Source organism: Hyperolius riggenbachi, chromosome 2 (assembly GCF_040937935.1).
Source record: "Hyperolius riggenbachi isolate aHypRig1 chromosome 2, aHypRig1.pri, whole genome shotgun sequence".
NCBI lineage: Eukaryota > Metazoa > Chordata > Amphibia > Anura > Hyperoliidae > Hyperolius > Hyperolius riggenbachi.
The window spans coordinates 417,933,633-417,961,520 of record NC_090647.1 but is presented as its reverse complement, the minus strand read 5'-3'; the positions used below and the strand labels follow the sequence as shown (position 1 = coordinate 417,961,520).

The following is a 27,888-nucleotide window of genomic DNA, read 5'->3' as shown; positions in this document are numbered from 1 at the left end:
GTCTGCTTCTACCTCTGCCTCTACCTGTTTTGTCCATATCGGGGGGATGAAGTGAAAGGTATGTACTGACTTGACTAATACAATGTGCAGTCACACGGGTACATTTAACAGGTATGCACGGAGTGGTATATCACACTGCGTGCACTCACGTAGGTATGTGGGTGCACTGAACACAACAGGTAGGCATATGCAGTGATGAGGTGGGCGCACTGAACACAACAGGTAGGTATATGCAGCGGTGGGTATTACGCTGCCTGTGCTCACGTAGGTGGGTGGGTGCACAGTGAACAACAGGTAGGTATATGCAGTGATGGGTAATGTGCACCTGTCACACACACAGGTAGTCATGAATGTGCTGGGCCTGGCAGTGGCACACACAGTATGAATTATCAAAGTTGTCTATGTAACACAAGTGTCAGTGGGACACACAGAAAAAAAAATAGATTACAAGAACAAGATTAGCTCTCAAAAGAGCTGTTGTGGGGTGCTATTTTAGCAATAAGAATCAGCAAGGAGCAAGCTAAGAAGCCTACAAGAGCCTAACTAATCTTTCCCTATGAGAGAGTCTGCAGCAGCTGTCCCTTCTCTATTTACTGCAGGCACACGAGTGAGTAAAATGGCCGGCGATGCCTGCCTTTTATAAGGGGGGTATGGCTCCAGGAGGGAGTGTAGCCTGATTGGCTACAATGTGCCTGCTGACTGTGATGTAGAGGGTCAAAGTTGACCCTAGTGGTGCACTATGGGGGCGAATCGAACTTCCGGTAAAGTGTGCGGTTCTCCGCGATCGCGAACACCCTCGGAAGTTCGCCTGGAACCGTTCACCGGCGAACCGTTCGGGCCATCTCTATTTATCCAGGGAAAGGTGTGAAGATAGCCTCTGTGGCTTCTCTAAACTCTTTAAGCATAGTGTCCTATCTCTCCACCCCCTGCTGATGAAAGCGTTTGTTTGCTCTCTGCTAATGTGTGCAATAAAATAATTACATCAGTCCTTATCTGCCTGAAATTTCTGTGGTAGGGCAGGCCTCGGAAGTGGGGTAATAAAGGTCTCTACTAAACTTTTAAAAGCAAAAAGAATAGGTAAATTTACTTTTTTTTAAATAATGAGCCACATTGTTGGCATGCATTTTTTATGTGTTTTTGAGATTACTTGGGTGCTAAAAATGGTGCTTGGTTCATTTTAAAAATGGACTTGGTTCTAAAAGCCATATTGAAATGTATATTTAATATGTAGAATACAGAAATATTTCATTAGCCTAAAGCACCAACCTGTGATATAATTTATCAGATGTTAAATGAGGCATATCCAATGATGTCACATGTGATAATATTACTTGGTTCATCAAAAATGGAAAGTGCAAAATGTAGGGTTAGAACATAAAATATTTACCTTGCATTTGTCCCAGCTAATTTGTGGCTTTCAGATCACTTTATCTGCTCCAAGCATGTGAAAGCTAGCTAACAACTGATCAAGCAGTGTTCCTGTCATATTGATTTCTTCATTACCTTCTTCTGCCTATTTCAAATATGTAATATGCATTGCTTTAGCTTGCCCTGGGTTTTAAGGCTGAGCAATAGTAAATGCTCAGGCAGCCACGATTTGGCATATTTTAAGAATTTCACTTAACCTACCCAATCTAATGCAGGAAACATCAACAAGAAAGCATATGCCATATGTCCCTATTCCTAAGCTTTGAATTAGGTCTAATATAAGTTATTACTAAAACTAATCCTATTTTCATGCCTATTATATTAGCACTAAACCAACTAACCATGAATATCAAGCGCCAGAGTCCAAATTATGAAACTGAAAGCTAATAATCTGACCTAAACACCTCTGTAGCAGAGATTCTGTGATCCTATGGCATAACTCAGATAGAAAAGAGGGTCTCAATATGGGACTTCAAGGTCACTGGATTTTGTGCTTTTTAATGCTGGGTTTTTAGTACCAACACCACACTAACAAAAGGGCATGCAGGGTGGCCACATGCCTGCTTACCACTTGCCATGAGGATACCAGCATACCGGTACATTCCTGGGTTTCTAGACCGGTGGCAAGCAGTATAATTCCATTAGATTACTATTTTGAGCTGTACAGTCTGTGATTTTTTTTGGGGGGGGGGGGGAGGGGGTTTGTTGAAATAACTAAAACTTTTCCCTTCTTTTCCCTTCTTTGATTGTGATATGATTATACTAGTATCACATTATTTCATTTTTTCACATAACATAGGGGTGTCCAAACATTTTAGGCCGTGGGCCATATCATCATTCTTGAGATTGCTAGGGGGCTAAACTAGAAAATGTAAAAACTTTTGGCTGACTTCATGTGGTTGCTGCAAAAAGAACCATACTTAACAGTCACAGCATGAGTTGTCCCCCCTCATTGCCATAACAAGTAAATGCAGGCTTTAGGTTCCCTAATGTCCAATACCCTGAGCGAAATTAGATTTTCATAATACCCCACACCTTCATGTTTCATTACGCTTCTCCATTTCATTCCCCCTTCCCATTACTTTCGGATATTTTTACATTAAGGAAGTTTTAGCACAATGTATAAAATGAACCTACCCTTAAAGCTGGACATATACTAGTCAATATGGCCAACAGATAGATTCCTCTCAGATCATTATCGGATCAGAGAGGAATCTATCTGCTCAGATCCCTCAAACACTGCTACCTAGACCCCCATCTCTTTGTGCGCCTCCATTTTCTCCAGGGAGAACCACAGCTTCAGCAGTTTGAAGTGCCAAGTGCTCCTGGATGCCACAATGCATGCTAGGATTCTTCATCCTTGATGGAAAAACATCTCATGGCTGAGAGATGTACTCACATTGAAGGACTATTTATGCAGGTCTGGCTGGAGAACATGGCACACACGTACAGATGGGGCACTAGAGAGCGAGCCTCTTCAGGGCACAGCTGAGTAACACGGCTGTCCCCAGTACATTGCTGCCGTAGATCGCAGCGCTGTACAATGTAAATAGATGGCGGTTTGGCCGTGTAACAGTTTCCCGCTGGTAGATCGCCGCTGGTAGACTGATGACAATGTGGTGCTCCGGCACTCAAGCAGGGATGCACGCACGTTGGTGTGCACGCTCCCCTGAAAAACCCCTGCACGTCTTTCGGTGTTAGGCGGCCCTGGGGCTGCCACCTTCCCGACGTCAATCGGCGTTAGGAGGTCGAGAAGGGGTTAAAGCACAGCTGCCATTGCAGGGTGGGAGTGAAGCACTGGTTAGTGTGAAACACACATATATGTACTTACATACATATACATACCTGCTCTGGTGCCATCACTCTCTTCTCCTGCAGTCACTCAGCCAGCACTCAGAAACACCACTTCCTCTTCTATCTTTTTGCCTGGTATCTAGCTGCTTTCACATAGCATGATGCAGCATGCTGGGGTCTCTGATCCTCGCCACATCAACCCCAGGGGATCCATGCTGTCATTCACTGGGACACAGAGCGTGAGGCAGAACTACTGCTGGAGAGGGAGGAGCTATTAACAGCACCCATGAATATCAAGTCAAGGTCACCTGCAATTGAAAACTGTAAAGAGCATCGGGGGCCACTGGAAATGGTTTGCAGGCCAAATGGCCCATGGGCTGTACTTTGGACACCGCTGACATAAAAGATATCACAGTCTTATCTATTAGGCTACATCTGTTTGTCCAAGAATAGAAGTGTACTAATAGGTTAAACATAAATATTGCTAAGCAGATCTCTACCTACAAAAGGTGGCAAAGAAATCCTGCATATGAAAGCCAGAGCAATTTCTGGCTAATTAAGTACCAGTTAACTGATCTGCTGCCAGAGACTTTCGTGTGCTAGAATTCTTTTCCTCCTTGGATCCTTGGAGATTTACAAGTTAGAAATATTTTCTGTGCATCACTGTGAGTGAAAAAGGATGCTTTATTGTTCATATACTGTCGAGTTTCCAAAAAGTACAGTATATGCAGTGTTGCTATCATTTTTACGAAAATAAAACACAACCATCTAATATGGTTTTTGTAGCTGAATCTGATATTTAGGTTTGCCAGTCAGTGAATTGGTGCCAAATGTTAAAATAGAGCAACAAGGGTTGTGGCTTTGTAAAGTTTATTGCTCCTACAGCAAGCTGGGAGCTTCTAGACCGGCTCATAGAAGTAGTATGCCAAACAGTACTGTTGCCATGGTAGCAAAAAAAAGGTAATGTAAAGGACCACTATCGCGAAAAAAGTAGGCAGTTAAAATCTGACAAAACCAACAGGTTTTGGGCCAGTCCATCTGCTGATAGGGGATTCTCAGGATTTTCTTCAACAGCATTTCCTGAACAGCAGTTTAACTGCCAAAATAGTAAGATACCAGCCGGCCTTCCTAATCGCTTGCAGACTATTTTGTCAGTTAGACTTTGCAACTGCTGTTCGGGAAATGCTGTTGAAAACAAAGAAAACCCTGAGAATCCCCATGAAGAGATGGACTCACCCAAAACCTGTCGGGTCTGTCAGCTTTTAAAGTGACACTGAAGCGAAAAAAAAAGTATGATATCATGAATTGGTTGTGTAGTACGGGTAAGTACTAGAACATTGGTAGCAAAATAAATATTCTCATATTTTTATTTTCAGTTATACAGCTTTTTTTATATCATTCTCTAATATTTGCAGTTTACACATTATTCAGCATTCTTTTAAACTGTTCTGAACTGTTCTCTGCAAAAGAAAAACACAATACAGTTGAGATAACCTAATCAGAAGTCAGAGCTCTCTGCGTCTTTCAAAGTCATGGAGCTCAAAGGCAATTTGCATAAATAACAACTAGAGTTTCTTAACTCTTCCTGTACTGGAAACAAATATTAGACTTATGTCTCTGCTCCTAATGCTTTATTTCTTAGCTGTAATACACAACCAATTCATTATATCATAATGTTTGGAGGGCTTCATTGTCTACTTTTTTTTTTTTTTTTTTTTTTTTTTTTTGCAATAGTGGTCCTTTAAGCTTCCTGTCAGTTTTGGAAATTGTAAGCTGGCTGTAGAGTGAAATGTAAAGATAAGGAAAGAATAAGTCATGTTTTTCTCTTCTTCATTCCAGACAAGTCTTAATAGCATGACAAGCGTTTACAGTGAAGCTGAGTACTACAGTAATGTGAAAGTTACCGGAGAAATCATACTGAACATCAATTACAGCTATAAAACAGGAGCCTTGAATGTTCTGGTGAAAAGCTGTAAGAATCTAGCCATTGCTGACGAGAAGAAGAACAGAACAGACCCGTAAGCATCAAAAGCTTATTTCATAGTATTTTGATATGTTTTATTTTATTAGGCATCAGTGATGAGCGTAACGTGTAATTACGATTTCATGACATTTTGCAGAATTTTCGTAATTAGGTTCATAATGAAAAAATCGTCATTAACCTATTTTGGTTCCTGGACGTAGTTTCTACGTCCAGGAACCATGCTCCCGTGGCCGATCGCGCGCGTGCACGCGCACTCCCGGCCGTGGATTCGGTAGCCACGGAATCAATGTATCGGGCTATGGTGCCCGATCACTGATTCCTCTCCACTGCTGAAAAAGCGACAGCTTCTCTCGGAAGCTGTGCTTTTTCTGGCTGTTCCCTCCCCGATGCGTCACTCTAAGCGTGTGCTACGCTTAGAGTGACGTCATGTAAACAAACTCATGGCCGCCATCTTGTGGCCAAAAAGTAATACTACACCTGAAAGAAAATAAAAATAAAAATTAACACACATTTACATTATAAATCTATTGTTTACCTCCCACCCTCCCAAAACTACCCAAATAAAATGTTTACTATAAAAAAAAAAAAACCATTACAATAAAAAAAAAAAAAACATGTAAATATTTACCTAAGGGTCTAAACTTTTTAAATATCAATGTAAAGATGAAATATTTCTATATTTTTTTTATTTTAAACTTGTAAATAGTGATAGATGCAAAATGGAAAAAATGCACCTTTATTTCCAAATAAAATATTGTCGCCATACATTGTGATAGGGACATAATTTTAATGGTGTAATAACCGGGACATATGGGCAAATACAATACGTGAGTTTTAATTATGGAGGCATGTATTATTTTAAAACTATAATGGCTGAAAACTTAGAAATAATGAATTTTTCCATTTTTTTCTTATTCTTCCTGTTAAAATGCATTTACAGTAAAGTGGCTCTTAGCAAAATGTACCCCCCAAAGAAAGCCTAATTGGTGGCGGAAAAAACAAGATATAGATCAGTGCATTGTGATAAGTAGTGATAAAGTTACAGGCTAATGAATGGGAGGTGAACATTTCTCACGTGAAAACGACGGAACGCGAATGGGTTAAGAAAAGTTATGTGAAATTTTGTGTAATTACGACCATACACAAATTTTCCATAATAACCATTGTTTCCGTAATTTCGAACGTTTTCAAGGCAGATTTCCATGTAGAACTGTGAGAAAACGCGGAAAAGCCGCCGCGTGTGCTGAAAGCAAGGCGGCTGATTCCGCGTCCAACGCGGCGGTTTGCACACGTAGGCACGCGTCTGGTAGTGTGGCAGAATGCGGAAAAGCCGCCTCATGTTCTAACAGCAAAGCGACTGTTTACGCGTCCAAGGTGGCGGTTTGTACGCAGCAGCGTGCCTTTGGAGTGGCTGGGTCTGTTAGTCCACATAGATGGATGAAAAGCTACGTGCGCGCGGGCCAGAAGTCAGGACCTTTATACCAGCATTCTGTCACCTCCTTTCCACCAAAAAGATGGCTGCCCCCATGACAAAGATGGCAGCCCCCATGAATCACAAACATTTGCCTGTTCTTTTAAAACGGGGTGGGTAAGAGATTATATTACCTATCTATTCTAATTAACATAACTAATGTAACTTAATGACAGTATGTTTGTTTAGGCTGAAGTTCCCCTTTAAGCCTGCTTTCTCATAGGCTTGAGATCATTAAAGAATGAAAATGATCCTTTTAACCTAAGCTATTTATTGAAATTTAGTTGGTGGCTGAGAAGATTTGAACATGAGAGGTGGATGTGTTCTGTAAGTGTAGAAGAGCATTGTGCAGCTCAATATATTGTACATTCAGATTGACTTCTTATAATGAAATGTTACATCCTCATCCATTCTCTCAGATCGCCTTCTCAGGACTCACTCTGGTCCTGATCCAATTCACTTTTTCTCCTAGGAGATAATTTTATTTTCTGTTTAAAATAACTTTTCAGCACTCTGTTATTGAAAATGTACCAAAAAGAAGGTGAAAAAGTACTATCAACATAATTCTGAGTATTTTCTTGCTTGGTCTGGGTTTATAGGGAATTTTATTGATTGATGTGAAAATATCACCTAGGCGAAAAAGTGAATTGCATCAGACTCTCTGACTCAAATAGCTTCATGCTTAGTGCAGGTAAGCAACTTAAGCAACACTGAAACTAAAATTACAGCATAAAAAACATTTCTAAAAAGTTTATAGCAATATGGGAGCATCCATATTCCATTGAGAAGTATGAATTCAGTGCTGTCATAATTGTATGTAATTCTATATTAGGTATAATATCATATTTGATGAATGATGTTACAGTTAAACCAGGAGAAGGTCACAGTGTATTTGCAAATCCTAAAAGTTTACAGATAGGTTGGACATAGTCCCCCATATCGGATCCCCAATGACCACAAGTTAGTGTTTTACATTTACACCAGTGCTTTGGAAGACGTTTTTTCAGCCCCCTTTTATATGGTATAAAAGAGTGGTGTAAATGTGGTCGAGGCTCACATTTGCCATACATTCACAAGTAAGTGTACTAAAGGTGGCCACTAACGGTCCAATTTCTAGCGAAAAATCGTTTAAGCGATCAGAAATTTTGATCGGATTGGTTGAAAATAATCTCAGTTGATGGGCACAATCGATTATGAACAATTATAAAAATAGTCGTCTGATTGGATTTCTGTCAAACCAAAATTTGGATTTTCTTGATTGGTTGTGATAGATTGGAAGCAAAGATTGGTTTGTTGATGGTGTAGTGAACGATTTTTCTTCCGATCAGAATTTCTGATCGCTCAAACGTTTTTTCGATAGAAATTGGACCATTAGTGGCCACCTTTAGTATGATCATCTGGGAATGCTGGAAGAGAGGCAAGTAGCAAAATAAATAAAATGCTCTCCAAATTGTAGCTCTTGCTGTCTAAACTGCCCTTCTGCCCTTCTCTGAATAATTATAACAGACAAACGTTAAAGGAGGTCTGATGACTTACGTGAGAGTAAGACTTTTTAAAGTGAATCTTCCTGCATTTCAGGTTTGTTTACCATTCATCTTATTTCTCGATTCCAGATATGTGAAGTCATATCTTCTTCCTGACAAATCACGCCAAAGTAAGAGGAAGACAAAAATTAAGACCAATACAACAAGTCCAGAGTTCAATGAATTACTAAAGGTGAGAAGGGCTTTGTTTACTATACATTTGTAGAGTTTTACAATGGGGGAAGAGGCACCCAGGAAAAATAAAATACATTATAATTCTTAAAATCATTTTTGATCATAAACTGAAAATGTATTTCCACTAAGGCAACGCGTTTCGGGAGCATATTCAACTAACTTTATCAGGTGAAATATCAGTTCCAAGAACTAAAAATAGCCTGGTATTGAGCGCCTCCACGGCATCGTGTTGTTGTCTCCTTTTGTATACGTTTCCTAATTGTGAAAGCCTCCCCCTGCTTTCTGACAATGCAGCTCTCCTTGGCAGGTTTTGGTGCTCCATATCAGTTACTATGTATAAATTATTTGGGGCTGCTAAATTTGAAACTCTTAAACATGAACCCCAGTGAAAATAATGTGATAAAGAAAGTGCTTCATTTTATCAATAATGATGTATAAATGATTTAGTCAGTGTTTGCCCATTGTAAAATCTTTAATTCCTCCCTGATTAACATTCTGACATTTATTACATGGTGACATTTTTACTGTTGGCAGGTAATGTAGCTGCTGCATGCTTTTTTGGCAGTTGGAAACAGCTGTAAACAGCTATTTCCCACAATGCAGCAAGGTTCACAGACAGGAAACTGCCAGGAGTACCCCTGTGGGAGGGGTTTCACCACAATATCAGTCATACAGGGCCTCCTGATGGTCTGTTTGGGAAAAGGAATAGATTTCTCATGTAAAAGGAGGTATCAGCTACAGATTGGGATAAAGTTCAATTCTTGGTCGGAGTTTTTCTTTAAGTCCCTAGCTACACCACTGCTTGTCTCTTTGGTTATCTATCCAGGATTCCACAGCACGTCTTTCTAAACCAGAAATTATATGTGCTGCGGTATACTGCAACATTCCTGCTCATTTTAATTGTATTTATTCATTTACTATATCAGCCCAGACATTTTTTGATTTAAAAAATGCATTTTAATGTGGAAAACGTAAAATCTTCTTATTTGGTTGACAATTTCAAAACCCCTCCAAAACAAAGTATAAATAATATGCATCACACAACAGTTTTCTATATTGAAATAGAGAGAAAAGTTTATTATGTAACAAGCGATAAAAGTCCAAGAGAAATGGGACGGAAACAGCAGATACAGTGCGACTAGAAGGACCCCCATGGAGAGCGTCTGCTTGTTCTGTTTGCTTTACTGTCATCATATTAGCAAGTAGTTTTCACAGTAAACGTTTTATAAGACAGGAGAGCTTTTCCATGACTTGGAAAAGTCTCTTCTCATATTTATTCCTGTCACTCACTAGTAATGGCTTCGGATTGCTCTCCTCGCCTGGCACATAAGATAAGACATTATAGAACAAAGTGCAGGAGATTTACATTTTCAATTTACTACCCAGAAACAATTTTACTTCTTTTCAAATGAAAAGCATTTGGACATTTTGTTTTCTGTAATTCTGCATACATCTTCATCCGTGCATAAACTATCTCTGGTCTTTTTGATGTAACCTAGCAACTATCAGGCACATTGAAGAGGAAGCTGAGAAAATGAAGCACATGCAGATATACTAAGCAGGGATCATTGCTGGTTACTTAGTATCTTGCAGAAAGTGAATGTGTTTCTCTGTAATGTGTGCCCTTCAGGCTGATATACACGACACTGACATCTGCTCTCTCTGTGCTCAGGGTGTGCACACAAAAAAGCATTTTTGGATTACAGTAAAATGATGAGTTAAACTAGCGTGTATAAATTATTCAGCCAAAAAAATGCTTATGTTACTTTAAAGCCAATGGGTACCGCTATAAAAATAAAAAAGTCAGATACTCACCTAAGGAGAGGGAAGGCTCGGTCCTAATGAGCCTTCCCTCTCCTCTCCCGGTGCCCTCGGTGCTGCGCTGGCTCCCCCGTTCGCGTCCGCCGCCGCAGGGACTTCGGAGGTCTTCGGGAGCACTCGGGCTTCCGAAGACGGGCCGCTCCATACTACGTATGCGTGAGTGCGTCATAGAGGGCGCTCGCGCATGCGTACTATGGAGCGCCCCCGTCCTCGGGAGCCCGAGTGCTCCCGAAGGCTTCCGAAACATCCCTTCGGCTGCGGAAGTGGCGGTATTTGACCGAACTGGTCGAATACTGCCACGGGGGATCCTGCGCAGGACCGGGCACCGGGAGAGGAGAGGGAAGGCTCATTAGGACCGAGCCTTCCCTCTCCTAAGGTGAGTATCTGACTTTTTTTTTTTTAAACAGTAAACATTCACTTTAAAGGGGAACTGAAGAGAGAGGTATATGGAGGCTGCCATGTTTATTTCCTTTTAAGCAATACCAGTTACCTGGCAGCCCTGCTGATCCTCTGCCTCTAATACTATTAGCCATAGCCCCTGAACAAGCATGCAGCAGACCAGGTGTTTTAGACTTTAAAGTCAGATCTGACAAGACTAGCTGCATGCTTGTTTCTGGTGTTATTCAGATACTACTGCAGAGAAATAGACCAGCAGGGCTGCCAGGCAACTGGTATTGCTTAAAAGGAAATAAATATGGCAGCCTCCGTATACCTCTTACTTCAGTTCCCCTTTAAACCAGCGGTTCTGGAGGTGTGTTTAGCTTCTAAGGGTACAATGGTTAATTTGCATATATTCAGCAGTGATGCACTGGGAGACATCTCAAGCTCACTCCAACCTGAATTATCGCAAATTCTTTCTGTTTTAAGAAAGCAAACTTTTGTTTTGTTTCTTTAAATAATGGTAGCAATACTTTTCAGATCACCATAGTTATAAAATCAAAATAAAATCAACTTGTGGTCATGATGAAAAGTGATCCCCACTTTTCAGTATCACTAGCACTTGCACAAATATCATTATTTAATACCACTTTCTTTTTTACTATCTGCCACACTTACGAAGTGGTGATCATATCTGATCCCGTTTCCACTAGAGCGAATCTGCATGCGTTTTCTGCATGCAGATTCGCATAACCATTACAAGTGGATGGGACTGTTTCCACTTGTCAGAATTTCTTAGCGTTTTTCTGTGCAGAAAAAATCTGCACTGCAGAGCCATCAGAATCGCATACAATGTAATAAATAGGAAAAACGCATGCGTTTTGCCATGCGTTTTTCTATGCGTTTTCGCATGCATTTTTGTGTAAAAACAATGTAAAAAGCACACAAGCATTGACATGGTTACAAACGCTTGGCCACAAAACGGATGCGAAATTGCATATGGAAAAACGCATCCGCATGCGAAATCGCACATGTGTTTTCCGCACTGGAATCGCACCGCACCAATGGAAACGTACCCTAAAAGGGCTTGTGGAGATTATCATTTTAATAGTGACAGTCTCCATGTGAAATAATGAAGAAGAATGGTGGAACACTTAAAGAGAAACCGTAACCAAGAACTTCATCCCAATCAGTAGCTGATACTCCCTTTCACATGAGAAATCTATTCTTTTTCTCAAACTGATCATCAGGGGGCTCTGTATGTCTGATTTTGTGGTGAAACCCCTCCCACAGTGTGATGTCAGCGCCTCACAGTACTGAGGTACTGACATCACACTGTGGGACCCTTGTTACATTGTGGGAAACAACAGCTGTTTACAACTGCCAAAAAAAAACAAGCAGCATCTCCTTCCAGTGACATCACCTGCGACAGGAAAAATGTCACCATGTGATAAATGTCAGAATGTAAATCAGGGAGAGGAAAGGTTTTACAATGAGCGAACACTGACTAAATAATTTATACATACTGTAATTATTGTAAAAATTAAGCACTTTTTATTACATTATTTTCACTAGAGTTCCTTTTTAAGCCACAGATCACCACATTAAAATTAAATTCCAGTTAATTAAAGTCCATGAGCTGTGTCCTGCTAATCTGCCAATTAAGTTGCGAGAAGCAAACAAGTGCATGGGGATCTAATCACCACCAGTAAATACTGTGCTTGAACTCACTACATTTGAAATACTGATCACCCATCAGTCCTCCCCTGTGCAAAATTCCCACCCAACCCTCCCCTGCGCACAGAGTTCCCACCCAAAGCTCCCCTGCTCACAGAGCTCCCACCCAACCCCCTCCCCTGCGCACAGAGTTCCCACTCAACCCCCTCCCCTGCACACAGAGTTCCCATCCACCCTTCTCTGCAAACAGAGTTCCCATCCAACACCCCCCTGCACACAGAGCTCCAACCCAACCCACTCCCCTGCACACAGAGTTCCCACCCTCCCCTGCACACAGAGTTCCCACCCACCCTTCCCTGCACACAGAGTTCCCACCCACCCTCCCCTGCACACAGAGTTCCCACCCACCCTCCCCTACACACAGAGTTCCCACCCACCCTCCCCTACACACAGAGTTCCCACCCACCCTCCCCTACACACAGAGTTCCCACCCACCCTCCCCTACACACAGAGTTCCCACCCACCCTCCCCTACACACAGAGTTCCCACCCAACCTTCCCCTGCACACAGAGTCCCCACCCAACCCTCCTCTGAGTACAGAGTTCCCACCCAGCCTTCCTCTGCGTGCAGAATTCCCACCGAACCCTCCCCTGCGCACAGAGTCCTCACCCAACCCTCCTCTGTGTACGGAGTTCCCACCCAATCCTCCTCTGCACACAGAGTTCCCACAACAATAACAATAACAATAATATATATATAGCGCTTTTCTCCCTGGGGACTCAAAGCGCTGTGACCCTGCATTATGCAGTCTCAAAGGCTAGGGAAAAGAGGTGAGTTTTTAGCCTTTTTTTAAAGCTGTCCATAGAGGGAGCCTCTCGTACTGATTGTGGAAGTGAGTTCCATAGAGTAGGGGCTGCGTAGGAAAAGGCCCGAGCACCAAATGTTAAGTGTATCCTGGGAATAACCAGCTTCATCTTGTTGGCAGAGCGGAGGGTGCGTGGAGGGGCATAAAGTTCCAATAGATCCGCTATGTATTTGGGTCCCATGTGGTGTAGAGCCTTGAATGTCAGCAGGCAGATCTTAAAATTGATTCTCCATTTTACTGGTAACCAGTGAAGAGTTTGCAGTACTGGGGTGATGTGTGAGCTGCGGGGGGCATTGGCTAGGAGTCTGGCTGCAGCAATCTGTACTAGCTGTAAGGGGCGCAGAACCTTATCTGTAGATCCGATGAACAGGGCATTGCAGTAGTCTAGGCGGGAGGATACAAATGCATGAACCAGGGCAGGTAGGTCTTCAGCTGGGATGAGGTGTTTGATTTTCGCTATATTTCTTAGATGGAAGAAGGAAGACTTGACGACAGCTGATATCTGCTGTTTGAGTTTTAGATTTCCATCCAGGATCACCCCAAGGTTTCACACAGAGTCTTTATACTGTACAGTATCTCCCCCAATTGCTAGTTTGAGGTGGTGAGCATTTTGAACTTTATCCATCATGTGTGGACCACCTACCACCAACACCTCTGTTTTGTCAGAGTTCAGCCTCAGCCAGCTGGTGTTCATCCAATTTTGTAAATCCACTAGACACGCATTTATGGATGCTGATGGGTCTTGGGTGCCAGGCTTGAAGGACAGATACAGTTACAGTGTGTCATCTGCATAACAATGGTATCCTAGGCCATAGTTCTGGATTATTTTGCCCAGTGGGAGCATGTAGACTGCAAAGAGTAATGGTGATAGTACAGAACCCTGTGGAACTCCATAGGGAAGTGGCACTGGATTAGAGTAGTGTGTGCCCAGACAACACATATTTAACTATGGCATTATTAGCTTTTGATTTTATATGAATTGTAGTAAATCCCTTAAAGGGAACTATAAGTGCAAGGTAAATGGAGCCTGCCATATTTATTCCCCTTTAAACGATACCAGTTGTCCTGCAAACTTGCTAATCATTCTGCCATCAGCAGTGTCTGAAATACACATCTGAAACAAGCATGCAGCTAATATCTTGTTAGATTTTTGTTAAAAACACCTGATCTGCCTGCTATGGCTATGGCTAAATATATAAGAGACAGTGGATCAGTAGGACAGCCAGGCGGCTGGTATTGATTAACTGTTTCAGGACCACACTAACTGAAATCTATGCCCTGTTTGGGACCTGATATCCCTGCCAGAGCATAGATTTCAATTAGCCCGCCGCACGCTCCAGCTCACATTGATCACAGGGTCAGGAGCCAATGATATCGTTTCCTGACCGGCTTACAAATGTCCGATGGCAGAGCAAGTGAGTTTCAGTGATGGGAGAGCGGGGCGATAGGCAGGAGCGGCAGGTCTGTGCTGCATTAAGTTGTTGAGCCCTGTTTTCATACCAGCAGTCTCTGGTCTTTAAGAGGCGAGACAAAGACTGCTGGTACTGATGTGGTTACAAATAAATACATATTAATAATTTTGATCCTATTAATTCTCCCTTGTTTTTTACTTTCTTTAACCACTTAAAAACCAAAGGCTTACACTCCCCTAGTCACCAGACTTCAAATTAGTGCTCTGCAGCTTTAATGGCTCGCTGCAGAGCCATACAACTGAGCACACAAATGAATCCCCCCCCTTTTGTGCCCACCAACAGAGATTTCTGTTGGTGGGCTCTGATCGCTGCTGTGATGTTTATTTATTTTTTATTTATTTTTGTTTTTATAAATTTGGCTATTTTTTTTTATTTTTATTAGTTCCCTCCCCCCACCAGCCAATCAGGGCAATCCCTTCTCATAGGCATCAGCTTATGAGAGGGGATCGTGATTGTAGCATCTCTAGGGGACAGCCGAGTGGCACGGCTGTCGCCAGTACAGCGCTGCAGTAGATTGCAGCGCTGTACAATGTAAATAGAGGGCTAACAGTCTGATAGCAGCAATCGCCACTGGGGGACTGTTGACGGAGCGGAGCTGTTAACTTAAGCGGAGATGCGTGCGGTCCCCTGCAAGAACCTGACACCAATTGGCGTTACACCACCTTGTGGCCACCGATCGGTGTTAGGCGGTCATAAAGTGGTTAAAGCATGAAAAAGCCACCACATTTGCAGTGGTATTGTGTTTTGAATGCTTTGAAGCAAAACACAGTTAGAAAGTTCTTGGTGACATCCCCCCTCCCCCCAAATAAATACATTAAAAAATAATATATATGGATATATGGATATAAAGTAAAGGCTGACTAAAATGTGAAACAGAATTTAAAACAGGCATTAATGGCAACAAATAACTTTGCTGAACAAACACCATTGATACTGGGGCATCAGAATAGTCATTCAGGTTGCAAATAATTATGTATTTTCCATACATTTTTCAGAAATAGTCCGTTATTCACTTTCAGTAACCTTTAGCCTTTTGTATATTTTTGCAGTATGTTATTAGTCATACTCAGCTGGAAACCAGAACTCTGCAGTTGTCTGTGTGGCATAATGATCGCTTTGGGCGTAACAGCTTCTTAGGTGAAGTAAATATTCCTCTTGACACATGGAACTTTGAAAATGAAGAAGATGAATCTTTCTTTCTGCAATCAAAGGTGAGTCTAGTTTTATATCAACTGATAGATATGTTTACAGTATTGCTAGAGGAAACTTGGCTGAGGTAGGCATTCGGTGATGTCTTGGCTGAGAATCTAGCATGTGTTCAGGTGTCCCACACCACTGGTATGCCAGATCTCCAAGCAATATCAACTAATGAGCATAGACACTAAAGGATGTGGGGGAGGAGACAGAAAATATCTCTCCCTACAACACTAAAATATGGTCCTGAGTATTCCAATCGGTCCTTTGGTCTAGGCCAATACGTAACCCTTGACAAGAAAATCAGACTTGAATTTCTGTATGTAAGTGTTTTTTTTAAAATGTAACCCTTGTGTGAACAAGTGAAGGTCTGGAAAAAAAACACATCAACTTATTTATCTGGGTGGTGGGTTAACCATAAATCACCAAAAGCCCCCCATTTTATTTGCTACACCTTTTTGTAACACCAAAATTATGAGAATGCTCATTAACATTATGTTATGGAAGAGACGATAGTCATATTACACCATACTACATTAGCCTTCTCCTCCTGGCCACATACAGTGGGTTGCAAAAGTATTCGGCCCCCTTGAAGTTTTCCACATTTTGTCATATAACTGCCACAAACATGAATCAATTTTATTGGAATTCCACATGAAAGACCAATACAAAGTGGTGTACACATGAGAAGTGGAACGGAAATCATACATCGTTCCAAACATTTTTTACAAATAAATAACTGCAAAGTGGTGTGTGCATAATTATTCGCCCCCTTTGATCTGAGTGCAGTCAGTTGCCTATAGACATTGCCTGATGAGTGAGGTTGTCTAAGAGAATATTGGGAGCAACAACACCGTGAAGTCCAAAGAACAAACCAGACAGGTCAGGGATCAAGTTATTGAGAAATTTAAAGCAGGCTTAGGCTACAAAAAGATTTCCAAAGCCTTGAACATCCCACGGAGCACTGTTCAAGCAATCATTCAGAAATGGAAGGAGTATGGCACAACTGTAAACCTACCAAGACAAGTCCATTCACCTAAACTCACAGGCCGAACAAGAAGAGCACTGATCAGAAATGCAGTCAAGAGGTCCATGGTGACTCTGGACGAGCTGCAGAGATCTACAGCTCAGGTGGGAGACTCTGTCCATAGGACAACTATAAGTCATGCACTGTACAAAGTTGGCCTTTATGGAAGAGTGGCAAAAAGAAAGGCATTGTTAACAGAAAGCATAAGAAGTCCCGTTTGCAGTTTGCCACAAGCCATGTGGGGGACACAGCAACCATGTGGAAGAAGGTGCTCTGGTCAGATGAGATCAAAATGGAACTTTATGGCCAAAATGCAAAATGCTATGTGTGGCGGAAAACTAACACTGCACATCACTCTGAACACACCATCCCCACTGTCAAATATGGTGGTGGCAGCATCATGCTCAGGGGGTGCATCTCTTCAGCAGGGACAGGGAAGCTGGTCAAAGTTGATGGGAAGATGGATGGAGCCAAATACAGGGCAAACGTGTAAGAAAACCTCTTGGAGACTGCAAAAGACTTGAGACTGGGGCTGAGGTTCACCTTCCAGCAGGACAATGACCCTAAACATAAAGCCAGGGCAACAATGGAATGGTTTGAAACAAAAAATATCCATGTGTTAGAATGGCCCAGTTAAAGTCCAGATCTAAATCCAATCGAGAATCTGTGGCAAGATCTGAAAACTGCTGTTCACAAACACTGTCGATCTTATCTGACTGAGCTGGAGCTGTTTTGCAAAGAAGAACAGGGCTTTTCAACCTTTCCACTAATTGTACTACTTTTATTGCCTGAAAACTTTCAAGTACCACCAGTGTGCCTGCACAGTAGATTGGATGCAATCGGACTTGGCTGTTTCTGCTGGAGCCTAAACGGACTGTGCACACCGATGAGGAGAACTTTGGGGCTACCAGCACTGGATCCCATCTACTGTGGAGGAAGGGGGAAACCTCTTTAGGATACAAAGGCCTCCCCTTCCCTGAGGTAAGTACCCCCGGGGCACTTTTTTCTTACAGGGTACACTTTAGGAGAAAAAGGCATTTGGAAGGGGAAAAGTAGGAGGCATTGGTGGGGGAAAAAAATACAATTAGATTGCAAGCCTACATATTGTCAGTATTGGCAATCTAGAGGAAGATTGCCAATATAGGTAGCCATACAAGTTCCCCCCCATGCGCTTAATTATAGGTAGCCCGGCCCCACCACCTGAGAGCTAGGCAGTGGCTCACCACAAAGTTCGGCTCCCCCCTTTCTCACTCCTTGCTGTTCTGCCCTGCGGAATAGTTCACACCTCAGATCATTGGTAAGCCAGTCGCAGAGAAGAGACAGCCAGGCAAGCGGTGCACAGTGACGGCGTGTATACTTCAAATGAGCAGTGATGTCACTTTCTGTATCTGCGCCATCACTGTGCACCGTTGGCCTGGCTGTCTCCTCCACACTAATCTGAGGTCTGAAGTAAGCTGCAGAGCAGCACAGCAAGGAGTGGGAGGGGGAGCCAAACTTTATGGAGGCAGGACAGGACCAGGCCAAGTGGCAGGTGGAAAAAAAGTGGCAGGCAAATCTGGTGTGTACCACCTGGCCAACAGCAAAGTACCACCGGTGGCAAGCGTACCACAGGTGCAAAGCCCTGGTCTAGAGAGATTAGGCTGTCTAATTAGGCCTTATCAACAAGTAAACAGCAAGTGTAAATTAGGGCTGTCAGGTGTGCCACTCTATGCCATAGTTTGGGCTAATATGTAAACACAGGAGGTTAACCCTTTTGTGTTCCTAGGACACCAGAAAGTAAACACTGCAGTGTTTTTGTAAGATTCCTGTAAGTTGTAACAAAGAAATGTTTTTCTTTAAAGTTATGATGTTGTTGCTTATCTCCTTAGAGCAGAGAGGAAGCTCTCAGTTTAGGTCCGCCTCAAAAGCTGACAGAACCAACAAGTTTTGGACTAGTCCATCTCCTCATGATGGAGTCTCAGGGTTTCCCTTTGTTTTCAAAAGCATTTGCTTTTGTTACGTCTGACTGCCAAAATAGTGTGCGAGTAGGGACGCTGGCTGGTTCTATTTTGGCAGTTAGGACTGCCATTTAGGAAATTATTTTAAAAAAACAAAGAAAACCCTTTGTATCCCCAATGAGGAACTCGACTAGTCCAAAACATGTCGGTTCTGAAAGATTTTAACTGCTTACTTTTTCACTATAGCGGTCCTTTAAAATGGTAATTTGATAACAACCGGGAAGGTCAGGATGTACTGCTGCATTGCTGAGCTTATTTCAGTAATGTGTCTCAGACTCTCGAGCTGTGCAGCAGTGTGTTCTGACAATAAACTGCTGTATGCATCTCTGTGATAACACAGTGCTGTCTCATTTCAATTAATACTGCCATACAGAGCAAAACACGTGCCATACATTTTTGTAAAGAGAAGTAAATGGTTGGCACTCCAAAAAATTGGTACAGACAGATCTGTAAGTAATTCTGTAATTAACCCCCCTGGCGGTATAAAAAAATCCGCCAGGAGGGAGCGCCGCAGTTTTTTTAAAAAACATTTTTCCCCTATATCATGTAGCGAGCCCAGGGCTCGCTACATGATAGCCGCTGCTCAGCGACATCCCCCCGCCCTCTTCGATCGCCTTCGGCGATCTCCGATCAGGAAATCCCGTTCAAAGAATGGGATTCCTGGAGGGCTTCCCCCGTCGCCATGGCGACGGGGCGGGATGACGTCACTGACGTCGGGACGTCATTGGGAGTCCCGACCCACCCCTCAGCGCTGCCTGGCACTGATTGGCCAGGCAGCGCACGGGGTCTGGGGGGGGGGGCCGTGCGGCGCGACGGATAGCGGAGATCGAGCATGGGGCGGCGGCGATCGGTGTGCTGACGCAGCTAGCAAAGTGCTAGCTGCGTGCAGCAAAAAAAAAATTAAACAAATCATTCCAGCAGGGCCGGAGAAAACCTCCTGCGCGGCTTACCCCGAACTAAGTTCGGGGTTACCGCCAAGGAGGTTAAGATGATCCAAAATTCCAAAGCAACAAAGTACCTCTTTATCAAGAAAAAAACAGTGCAAGTTAATCTGAAAAACAACTCTGCAACAATAAATCACCATAATGCACAATAAATAAATACATTTGAAGTAGCCAAAGAAAAAGAGGGTCACCATCGTGGAGGAACACCAGTACCAAACACTAAGGTAGAGAATGTGTGGACAAGTTTCAAAGGTGGCTAAAAGTGCTGCTAGCCTGGAAAGAGAACCACTATGAAAGTTGAAGACAATAAATGGGTCATTAGACTGGGAGCAAGATAGGAAGATAAAACGCCAACACAGGCTTTTTCCTCCACTCCCTCTCTACAGTTATCCATATAATAATTCCTTTTTTTGTATAGCGCTTTTCTCCTGTCGGACTCAAAGCGCTTGCGAGGCAGCCACTACAGCGCACTCAGTAGGCAGTAGCAGTGTTAGGGAGTCTCGCCCAAAGAACTCCTTACGGAATAGGTGTTGGCTTACTGAACAGGCAGAGCCGAGATTTGAACCCAGGTCTCCTACGTCAGAGGCAGAGCCCTTAACCATTGCACTATCCAGCCACCATATCTGACACCGGTCACTGTTAGAGATAGCTAGTTTTAAATTGTGCAAATCAGGATGCAAATCTAGCCCCCAAAACACAAAATGAGGCGGCAAATCAACATTCAACATTGAGGATCTCAAGGCATGTGTTTGCGAAATAAATAAAATAGGAAAGGAAGAAGGAAACAATTGGAAAAGGATAGTCGAAAAATGGAAGTTAAAAAAATGACAGTTGGAAAATAATGGCAGTCGAAAAACAGTTGAAATTCGGCTGTTGGAAAATGACAGTTGAGAAATGGCAGTTTAAAAATGACAGTTGAAAAACAACAGTTAAAATTTGGCAGTTGTAAAATGACAGTTAGAAAATGGCAGTTGGAAAATGGCAGTTGGAAAATGACAGTTAAAATTTGACAGTTGGAAAATGGCAGTTAGAAAATGCTAGTTGGAAAATGTCAGTTAAAATTTGGCAGTTGGAAAATGGCAGTTAAAAAACAACAGTTGAAAAATGTGGCAGTTGGAAAATGGCAGTTAAATTTGACAGTTAGAAAATGGCAGTTGGAAAATGACAGTTGAAAAATGACAGTTGGAAAACGGCAGTTGGAAAATGGCAGTTAAAATTTGACAGTTGGAAAATGGCAGTTAAAAAACAACAGTTGAAAAATTATAGTTAGAAAATGGCAGTTGGAAAATGGCAGTTGGAAAATGACAGTTCAACTTTTAACTGCCATTTTCCAACTGTCATTTTTCAACTGCCATTTTCCAACTGTCAAATTTTAACTGTCATTTTCCAACTGTCATTTTCTAACTGTCATTTTGTAACTGTCAAATTTTAACTGCCATTTTCCAACTGTCATTTTCCAACTGCCATTTTCCAACTGTCATTTTTCAACTGCCATTTCCAACTGTCATTTTTCAACTGCCATTTTCCAACTGTCATTTTCCAATTGTCATTTTCTGACTGTAATTTTTAACTATGGCTGCCATATTTATTTCCTTTTAAGCAATGCCAGTTACCTGGCTATCATGCTGATCCTCTGCCTCTAATACTTTTAGCCACAGCTCCTGAACAAGCACATGCAGATTAGGTGTTTCTGTTGTCAGATCTGACAAGGTTAGCTGCATGCTTGTTTCTGGTGTGATTCAGACACTTCTGCAGAGACATAAATCAGCAGGGCTGCCAGTCAACTCATATAGTTTAACAGGAAATTAATATAGCAGCCACCGTATTCTTCTCACTTAAAAGGAATTCTTTTGCAGCCTAAGAATGAAACAAGCTGACACTTACCTGGGGCTTCTATCGGCCCCCTGCAGCGGTAATGTCCCACACCGCCAGTCCCAGTGTAATCACACGAGTTATTACACTGCGGCTGTGCAGTAAGCTCCCGATAACAAGAGCAGGAGCTAACATTATTCGTCTGTTTAGACGAATATTAAACCGGGACCGGCGGCGGGAAATGGAGCATCGTAGGAGGACGGCGTGGGACATTACAGCTGCAGGGGGCCGATAGAAGCCCCAGATAAGAGTCAGCTTGTTTGATTGATTTTTAGAATCCCACAGAACCTCTTTAAAGAAGACCTAAACTCAAGCACTGCAGTCAAGGAAAACAAATACTACTGCGCATGCGAACACACCGACAAGGAGAACTTTGAGGCTCTCAGAGCTGGATCCCTTCTACTGTGGAGGAAGGGGGAAACATCTTTAGGATACAAAGGCCTCCCCTTCCCTGAAGTTAGTACCCCTCGGGGCATTTTTTTTGTACAGGTACACTTTAAGAAAAGAAGAGGGCATATGGGAGGGGAAAAGTAGGAGGCATTGTTAGGGAAAACGACCACAATTAGATTGCAAGCCTACATATTGTCAGTATTGGCAATCTGAAGGTAGATTGCCAATATAGGTAGCCTTGCAAGTTCCTCCTTTCCCCTCCCCCCCCCCACACGCATACATATGAACTGCCCACCGGGAGACATGGGCGCATGATACAGCTGGTATACGGCTATTGCTGGAAGCCGCATTGCAGTGTTTTAAAGAGAATCTGTACTCTAATATTCTTACAATAAAAAGCATACCATTCTATTCATTATTTTCTCCTGTGCCCCTCTGTGCTGTTTCTGCTGCAATCCTGGCTTGTAATTAACAGTTTTAGGCAGTGTTTACAAACAAACTAACCAGCTTCTAATAGGCTCAGCTAAGCATAGTGTGTGAGTCATTCAGAGTGTGCAGGGGGCCTGCAGAGGGTGTGTATCGCTTCTACCAATCACAAGCAGCCCTGCACATTCCACACAATCAAGCCTTAGCCCGACAAACAGGACAGAGGAAAGATACATTGATTTATTACAGAGACAGTGCAGTTAGGAAAGACTGCAGTAAGCCAGAGCAGATTAGAACAGGCATAGGAACTTATAGGATAGAAGAACTCAGGCTGAAAAATTTGTTACAGAGTCTCTTTAAAAGCAACTTCAGCACTGTCTTCTGATGGCGCCGAAGTTACTGACTGTGCGCCGCTATAGCCGTAATTCCTATTTTGGCCTATAATGGCGCCGGCTGCGCCCAAATCTCCTGCGCTGGTATTACAGTGCTCACCCCCCCCCCCTCTGCATAATTATAGGTAGCCTAGATCCACCATCAGAGAGCTGAGAGCTGGCAGTGACTCACCACAAAGTTCGCCCCCCCCCCTTGCACACTCCTTGCTGTGCTGCCCTGTGGAATAGTTCACACCTCAGATCATCGGTAAGCCAGCCGCAGTGAAGAGACAGCCAGGCAAACAGTGCATGGTGACGGCGCATATACTTCAAATACAGGAAGTGACCAGTGATGTCCCTTTCTGTACAGGGGAGGACTGGAACCTTTTGGCCTGGGGGGAAAACACAAACTAGAGGCCTGTTTTCACGGCAGCACCAGCCCAAATTATTTCACACACATGCCCCACGTGCTATATGCCAGTAGTCATGTGGGAAATACAGCAAGGACACTTAAGGGACAGCGTGACAGGTAAAGTATAAATGCACTGGCACCGGGGGGCACATAATACATTTTGAGTTACAATAGTCGGGGTTTCTATCTCTTACACAAGTCCTGCAAGCAGCCCTGCTGGATTCTAGGGACTGTCTGCAAGCAGCTCTTCTGGAGGCTAGGGACTGTCGAAAACTTTTTAACTTAGACAGTATCTTATGTAGCTGTGCACATGTAGTTAACAATGGTAAGAGACCAGACAGATTTTTTCCCACGGACCCTGCAGGCAAACCTCTGCTCTGTATCATGCTGTGTATATTTACTAGCTAGCCCGCCCTGCAATTGCTCTGTAATTGGGCATTTATTTCCCTCATTCAGCCTAGTGTTTCACATTGCCTTATACAAAAACCTGAATTCACCAGGCACAGTGCCAGCCCTAAATCATTAAGTGAGAGGCAGCCTGGGGGGAAATCTCCCCCCTTCCCCCCTGGCCAGTCCTCCCCTGTTTCTGTATCTGCGCCATTACTGTGCACTATTTGCCTGGCTGTCTCTTCCCCACTGATCTGAGGTCTGAAGCATGCATGCAGAGCAGCACAGCAAGGAGCGAGGGAGGAGGAGCCAAACTTTGTGGAGGCAGGACAGGACCAGGACAAGTGGCATGCGGGCAATAAAGTGGCAGGCAAACCTGGTGTGTACCACCTGGCCAACAGCAAAGTACCACCGGTGGTACACGTACCACAGGTTGAAAAGCCTTGCCCTAAAAGACTGGCAGCTGTAATTGTAGCAAAAGGTGGTTCTACAAAGTACTGACTCAGGGGGCCGAATAATTACGCACACCCAACTTCGCAGTTATTTATTTGTAAAAAATGTTTGGAATCATGTATGATTTTCGATCCACTTCTCACATGTACACCACTTTGTATTGGTCTTGCACATGGAATTCCAATAAAATGGATGCATGTTTGTGGCAGTAATGTGACAAAATGTGGAAATCTTCAAGGGGGGGGGGGAATACTTTTGCAACCCACTGTAGCCTCACCAGCTGGATAAGAGGTGAATTGGTGCTATCTCTAAATGGGAAATATTTATTTATATTTTTGTAGTAAAAATTAAGAAAAACTAAGCAAAACTAAGCCTTGGACGGTGAAATAAGTCCACGGTGCAGCGGACATGCCTACAGCCCCTGAAGATGATAGTGCTACCAATAATAATTGCGTATTTTCCCCACATGTTCAAGTGACAATAAAGATGAAAAATAACTTCTGATATAATTAATTGTATGTGTAGTACAGATAATTAATAGAACAATAGTAGCAAAGAAAACAGTCTCTTATTTTTATTTTCAAATATATAGCTTTTTTATTACATTTCATAATTCCATCATATTTGCAATTTTTAAACCATACTCTGTATTTTAAACTATAAAACAGAGCAGAGCTAATTATACTTTTGAGCATCCCTGCATTAAAACCTTATCTGAAGCTATTTTTCACAGTTTTTTTTTTTGATGTATAGGTAATTAGAAGATTCCTTTTGAGGGATGTGTGCTGGAATCTTCTTTTTTTTTTTTTTCAAATTATTATTTAGTATTTATATAGTGCCGACATCTTACGCAGCGCTGTACAGTACATATATTGTCACTAACTGTCCCTCAAAGGAGCTCACAATCTAATCCCTACCATTGTCATATATCTATGTATGTATCATGTAGTGTTTGTATCGTAGTCTATGGCTAATTTAGGGGGAAGCCAATTAACTTATCTGTATGTTTTGGGATGTGGGAGGAAACCAGAGTGCCCAGAGGAAACTCACGCAGACACAGGGAGAACATACAAGCTCCTTGCATATAGTGCCCTGGCTGGGATTCGAACCAGGGACCCAGCGCTGCAAGGCGAGATTGCTAACCACTACGCCACCGTGCTGCTTCTAATGATATATGATATGGTTATGGCCTAAATCTGATTGGAGCGCACTCCTGAGATTTACTCTGTGGTTTCAATTGAGACTGTATTTTTTGCTGTAGCGCTTTGATATTGATTGATTGATATTTGATGTATATGTGCCTCAGAAAAGAGCACTGTAGCCGACCCAAGTTGAGTTGGAAAGCTCAGAGAAGGGAAGTCTCATTAGGATCCTGAGACTTCCTTCTCTAATGGTAAGTGTCAGATTTTGAACCCGAGCTTCGGCTCGGGTTCGCTTTAAACCAGTGGGAAACTTTGAAACAAGAAAATACTTTTTTGCATATGTCCCTTCTGGCAATGGAAATTGTCAGTCACTGTAACAGACCAAAAGTTAAATCTAAGCTGAGGATCTGACCTAGTGACCTGCTGTCTGTGTGTGTGCACGCTATGAGGTATGCCTTCTGTATGAGGATCTAATGGCTACCAAACTGAATCAGTGATATTGAAATTTTATCCTTCTGTATATGAGCCTTCATAAGCAGTTTTGAACAGGTTTGTTTTTGGAGATTCTTTTTTTTTTTAATTTCATTTTTGCAGTCAGTGAACCTGTACATTTACCTGTATTACTGGATATTGTTATAATATGTTTAATCTTTACATGACTCTGGATGCTCTTTATAAACCCAGTGAGTGAGACATCCTCTTAAAGTGCAACTAAAGTCAGAACAAACACAGCACTAACCCAAAGCAACAAACTTCTTTTGTCTTTTTCTATAAAATATTTTAAGTTTGAGGGGGACATATACTTTTAGCATATTGAATGCACAATACATTTTTTTGTTTTGTTTTATAGTTGGATATTGCATCTGAAGGAACGCTTCAATATAAAGGAGAGATAATAGTTGGGTTACGCTACATTCCTCCTGAGAAAAATCTTACTCTACCACTAGAACCAGTGACAACAGGTAAATAAATGTCCTAGTGTGATGTTAAAAAAGTTAAGTAAGCTTGATTTAACCTCCTCAGCATTCAGTTTTTCCTGGATTTTTGTGCAAAAAGTGTTTCAGTTAATTTTCATAGCCTTTTTTCCTGAAACTTAACAAAATGCATCAAGCAAGGGTCTAGTATACATTTTGAACATAATAAAAACTTAAAACATAAAATTAAAAATCAAAACTAAATTTCAAAATTACGCCCCAAAATAAATCTTTGATCATTTATACATCTGAGCTGCAGCTGCTCAACCTGCACTAATACAAATGTAAAGGTGGCCAGTAAAAGTAGCCAGGTTTAGGTGTTCCACCAGTATAGGAAGTCAGGTACAGGTGTTCCCCCTGTTTAGCAAGCCAGGTGCAGGTGTGGTCAGTATAGGTAGCCAGGATCAGATGTTCCCCAGTATAGGATACCTGGTACAGGTGAGGCCAGTATAGGTAGCCAGGATTAGATGTTCCCCAGTATAGGAAGCCAGGTACAGGTGAGGCCAGTATAGGTAGCCAGGTTTAGGTGTTCCCCAGTATAGGGTAGCATATGTGCCCTCCACCGCGTGATCCGCCAATCCCCCTCCCCCCCCCCCCCCCCCCCCCAGACCACAGCGATTTTACTTACTGTGCCTCTCTCCAGCAAATGCAGAACTCCGTCACACAGGTCTGGTCTTCTCCTGTGGATGATTGGGGCCCTGCAGCTGACGTCATGACGTTGGTAACGTCATGACCATGGCTCCCGATCCTCCACACAGAGAAGACTGGAGCTGTGTGGCGGGGTTCTGTGATCATTGGAGAGAGGCACGGTAAGTAAAAGCAATGGGGATCAAGGATGGGGAGCACATATGCTACCCTATACTGGAGACACCTATAGGTTGGGAAAGCTCTTTGGTGGCATGCCCGTAATGGTGACTGGCATACCGCTTTCATCTTCTTTTTGCTGCCTGTGACCATTACTAAATGCCAGGGAGGTTAAGGCTTGCTCACACTTCATTTAAGAGATGACTTTTTTTTGCAATGCTTCCATCTACTCCGATGGACCATGCCATCACTTTGAGTGAATTCACAATGTTGATATTTCTATTAGCGCCTATCTGAGAACAGGCCCTAACTAAAGAACATAACTTTTCCAGCAAATCTAGAATGGGTGTTTAAAAAAAAAATAAAAAATATATATATATATATATATATATATATATATATATATATATATATATATATATATATATATATATATATATATATATATATATATATATATATATATATATATATATAATATCCTCTTTGTGTACACATTTGCACCTATGCAGACTGCAAGGCTGATGTATAGTAATACATCTAAACATGTTAGACAATTTAATTTTATAAAGGTGAGAACACAATTATTTAGCAAACAGGAAGGTGGTCTACTAGGTGATTTATGGTATGTGATTTAAACTTGGGCCCATGTCTCCTGGATTAGCAGCTACTGGTTTTGTTTAGCTCAGCTTCAAATACACACAAATAAGAATGCAAGGTCCAGTTTGAAGCTTGTCTCTTGTGAGAGAATTATGAACATGATATTTTTTTATTTTCTTTTAAAAATATTACTTGCCTGACCTTTGTGCTGATAGTATATATTTAATACTTTCTGATTCACTCATGAAGTCATTAGGAGTATGTATATCAGTTGCTCAAACTTCACT

General features: G+C 42.3%; 1 protein-coding gene across 5 annotated transcripts in view; it reads left to right on the top strand.

Annotated features, from left to right (window-relative positions):
• Window positions 1–27,888, top strand: part of SYTL5 (synaptotagmin like 5) — a 331,232-nt gene that overhangs the window by 269,869 nt on the left and 33,475 nt on the right. For all 5 annotated transcript variants that reach the window (XM_068269884.1, XM_068269887.1, XM_068269886.1 and 2 more), the window contains 4 exons: window positions 5,062–5,240; window positions 8,291–8,393; window positions 15,658–15,819; window positions 26,074–26,185. In XM_068269884.1, coding sequence (XP_068125985.1) covers window positions 5,062–5,240; window positions 8,291–8,393; window positions 15,658–15,819; window positions 26,074–26,185 — 556 coding nt within the window. The remainder of the gene's footprint in view (window positions 1–5,061; window positions 5,241–8,290; window positions 8,394–15,657; window positions 15,820–26,073; window positions 26,186–27,888) is intronic.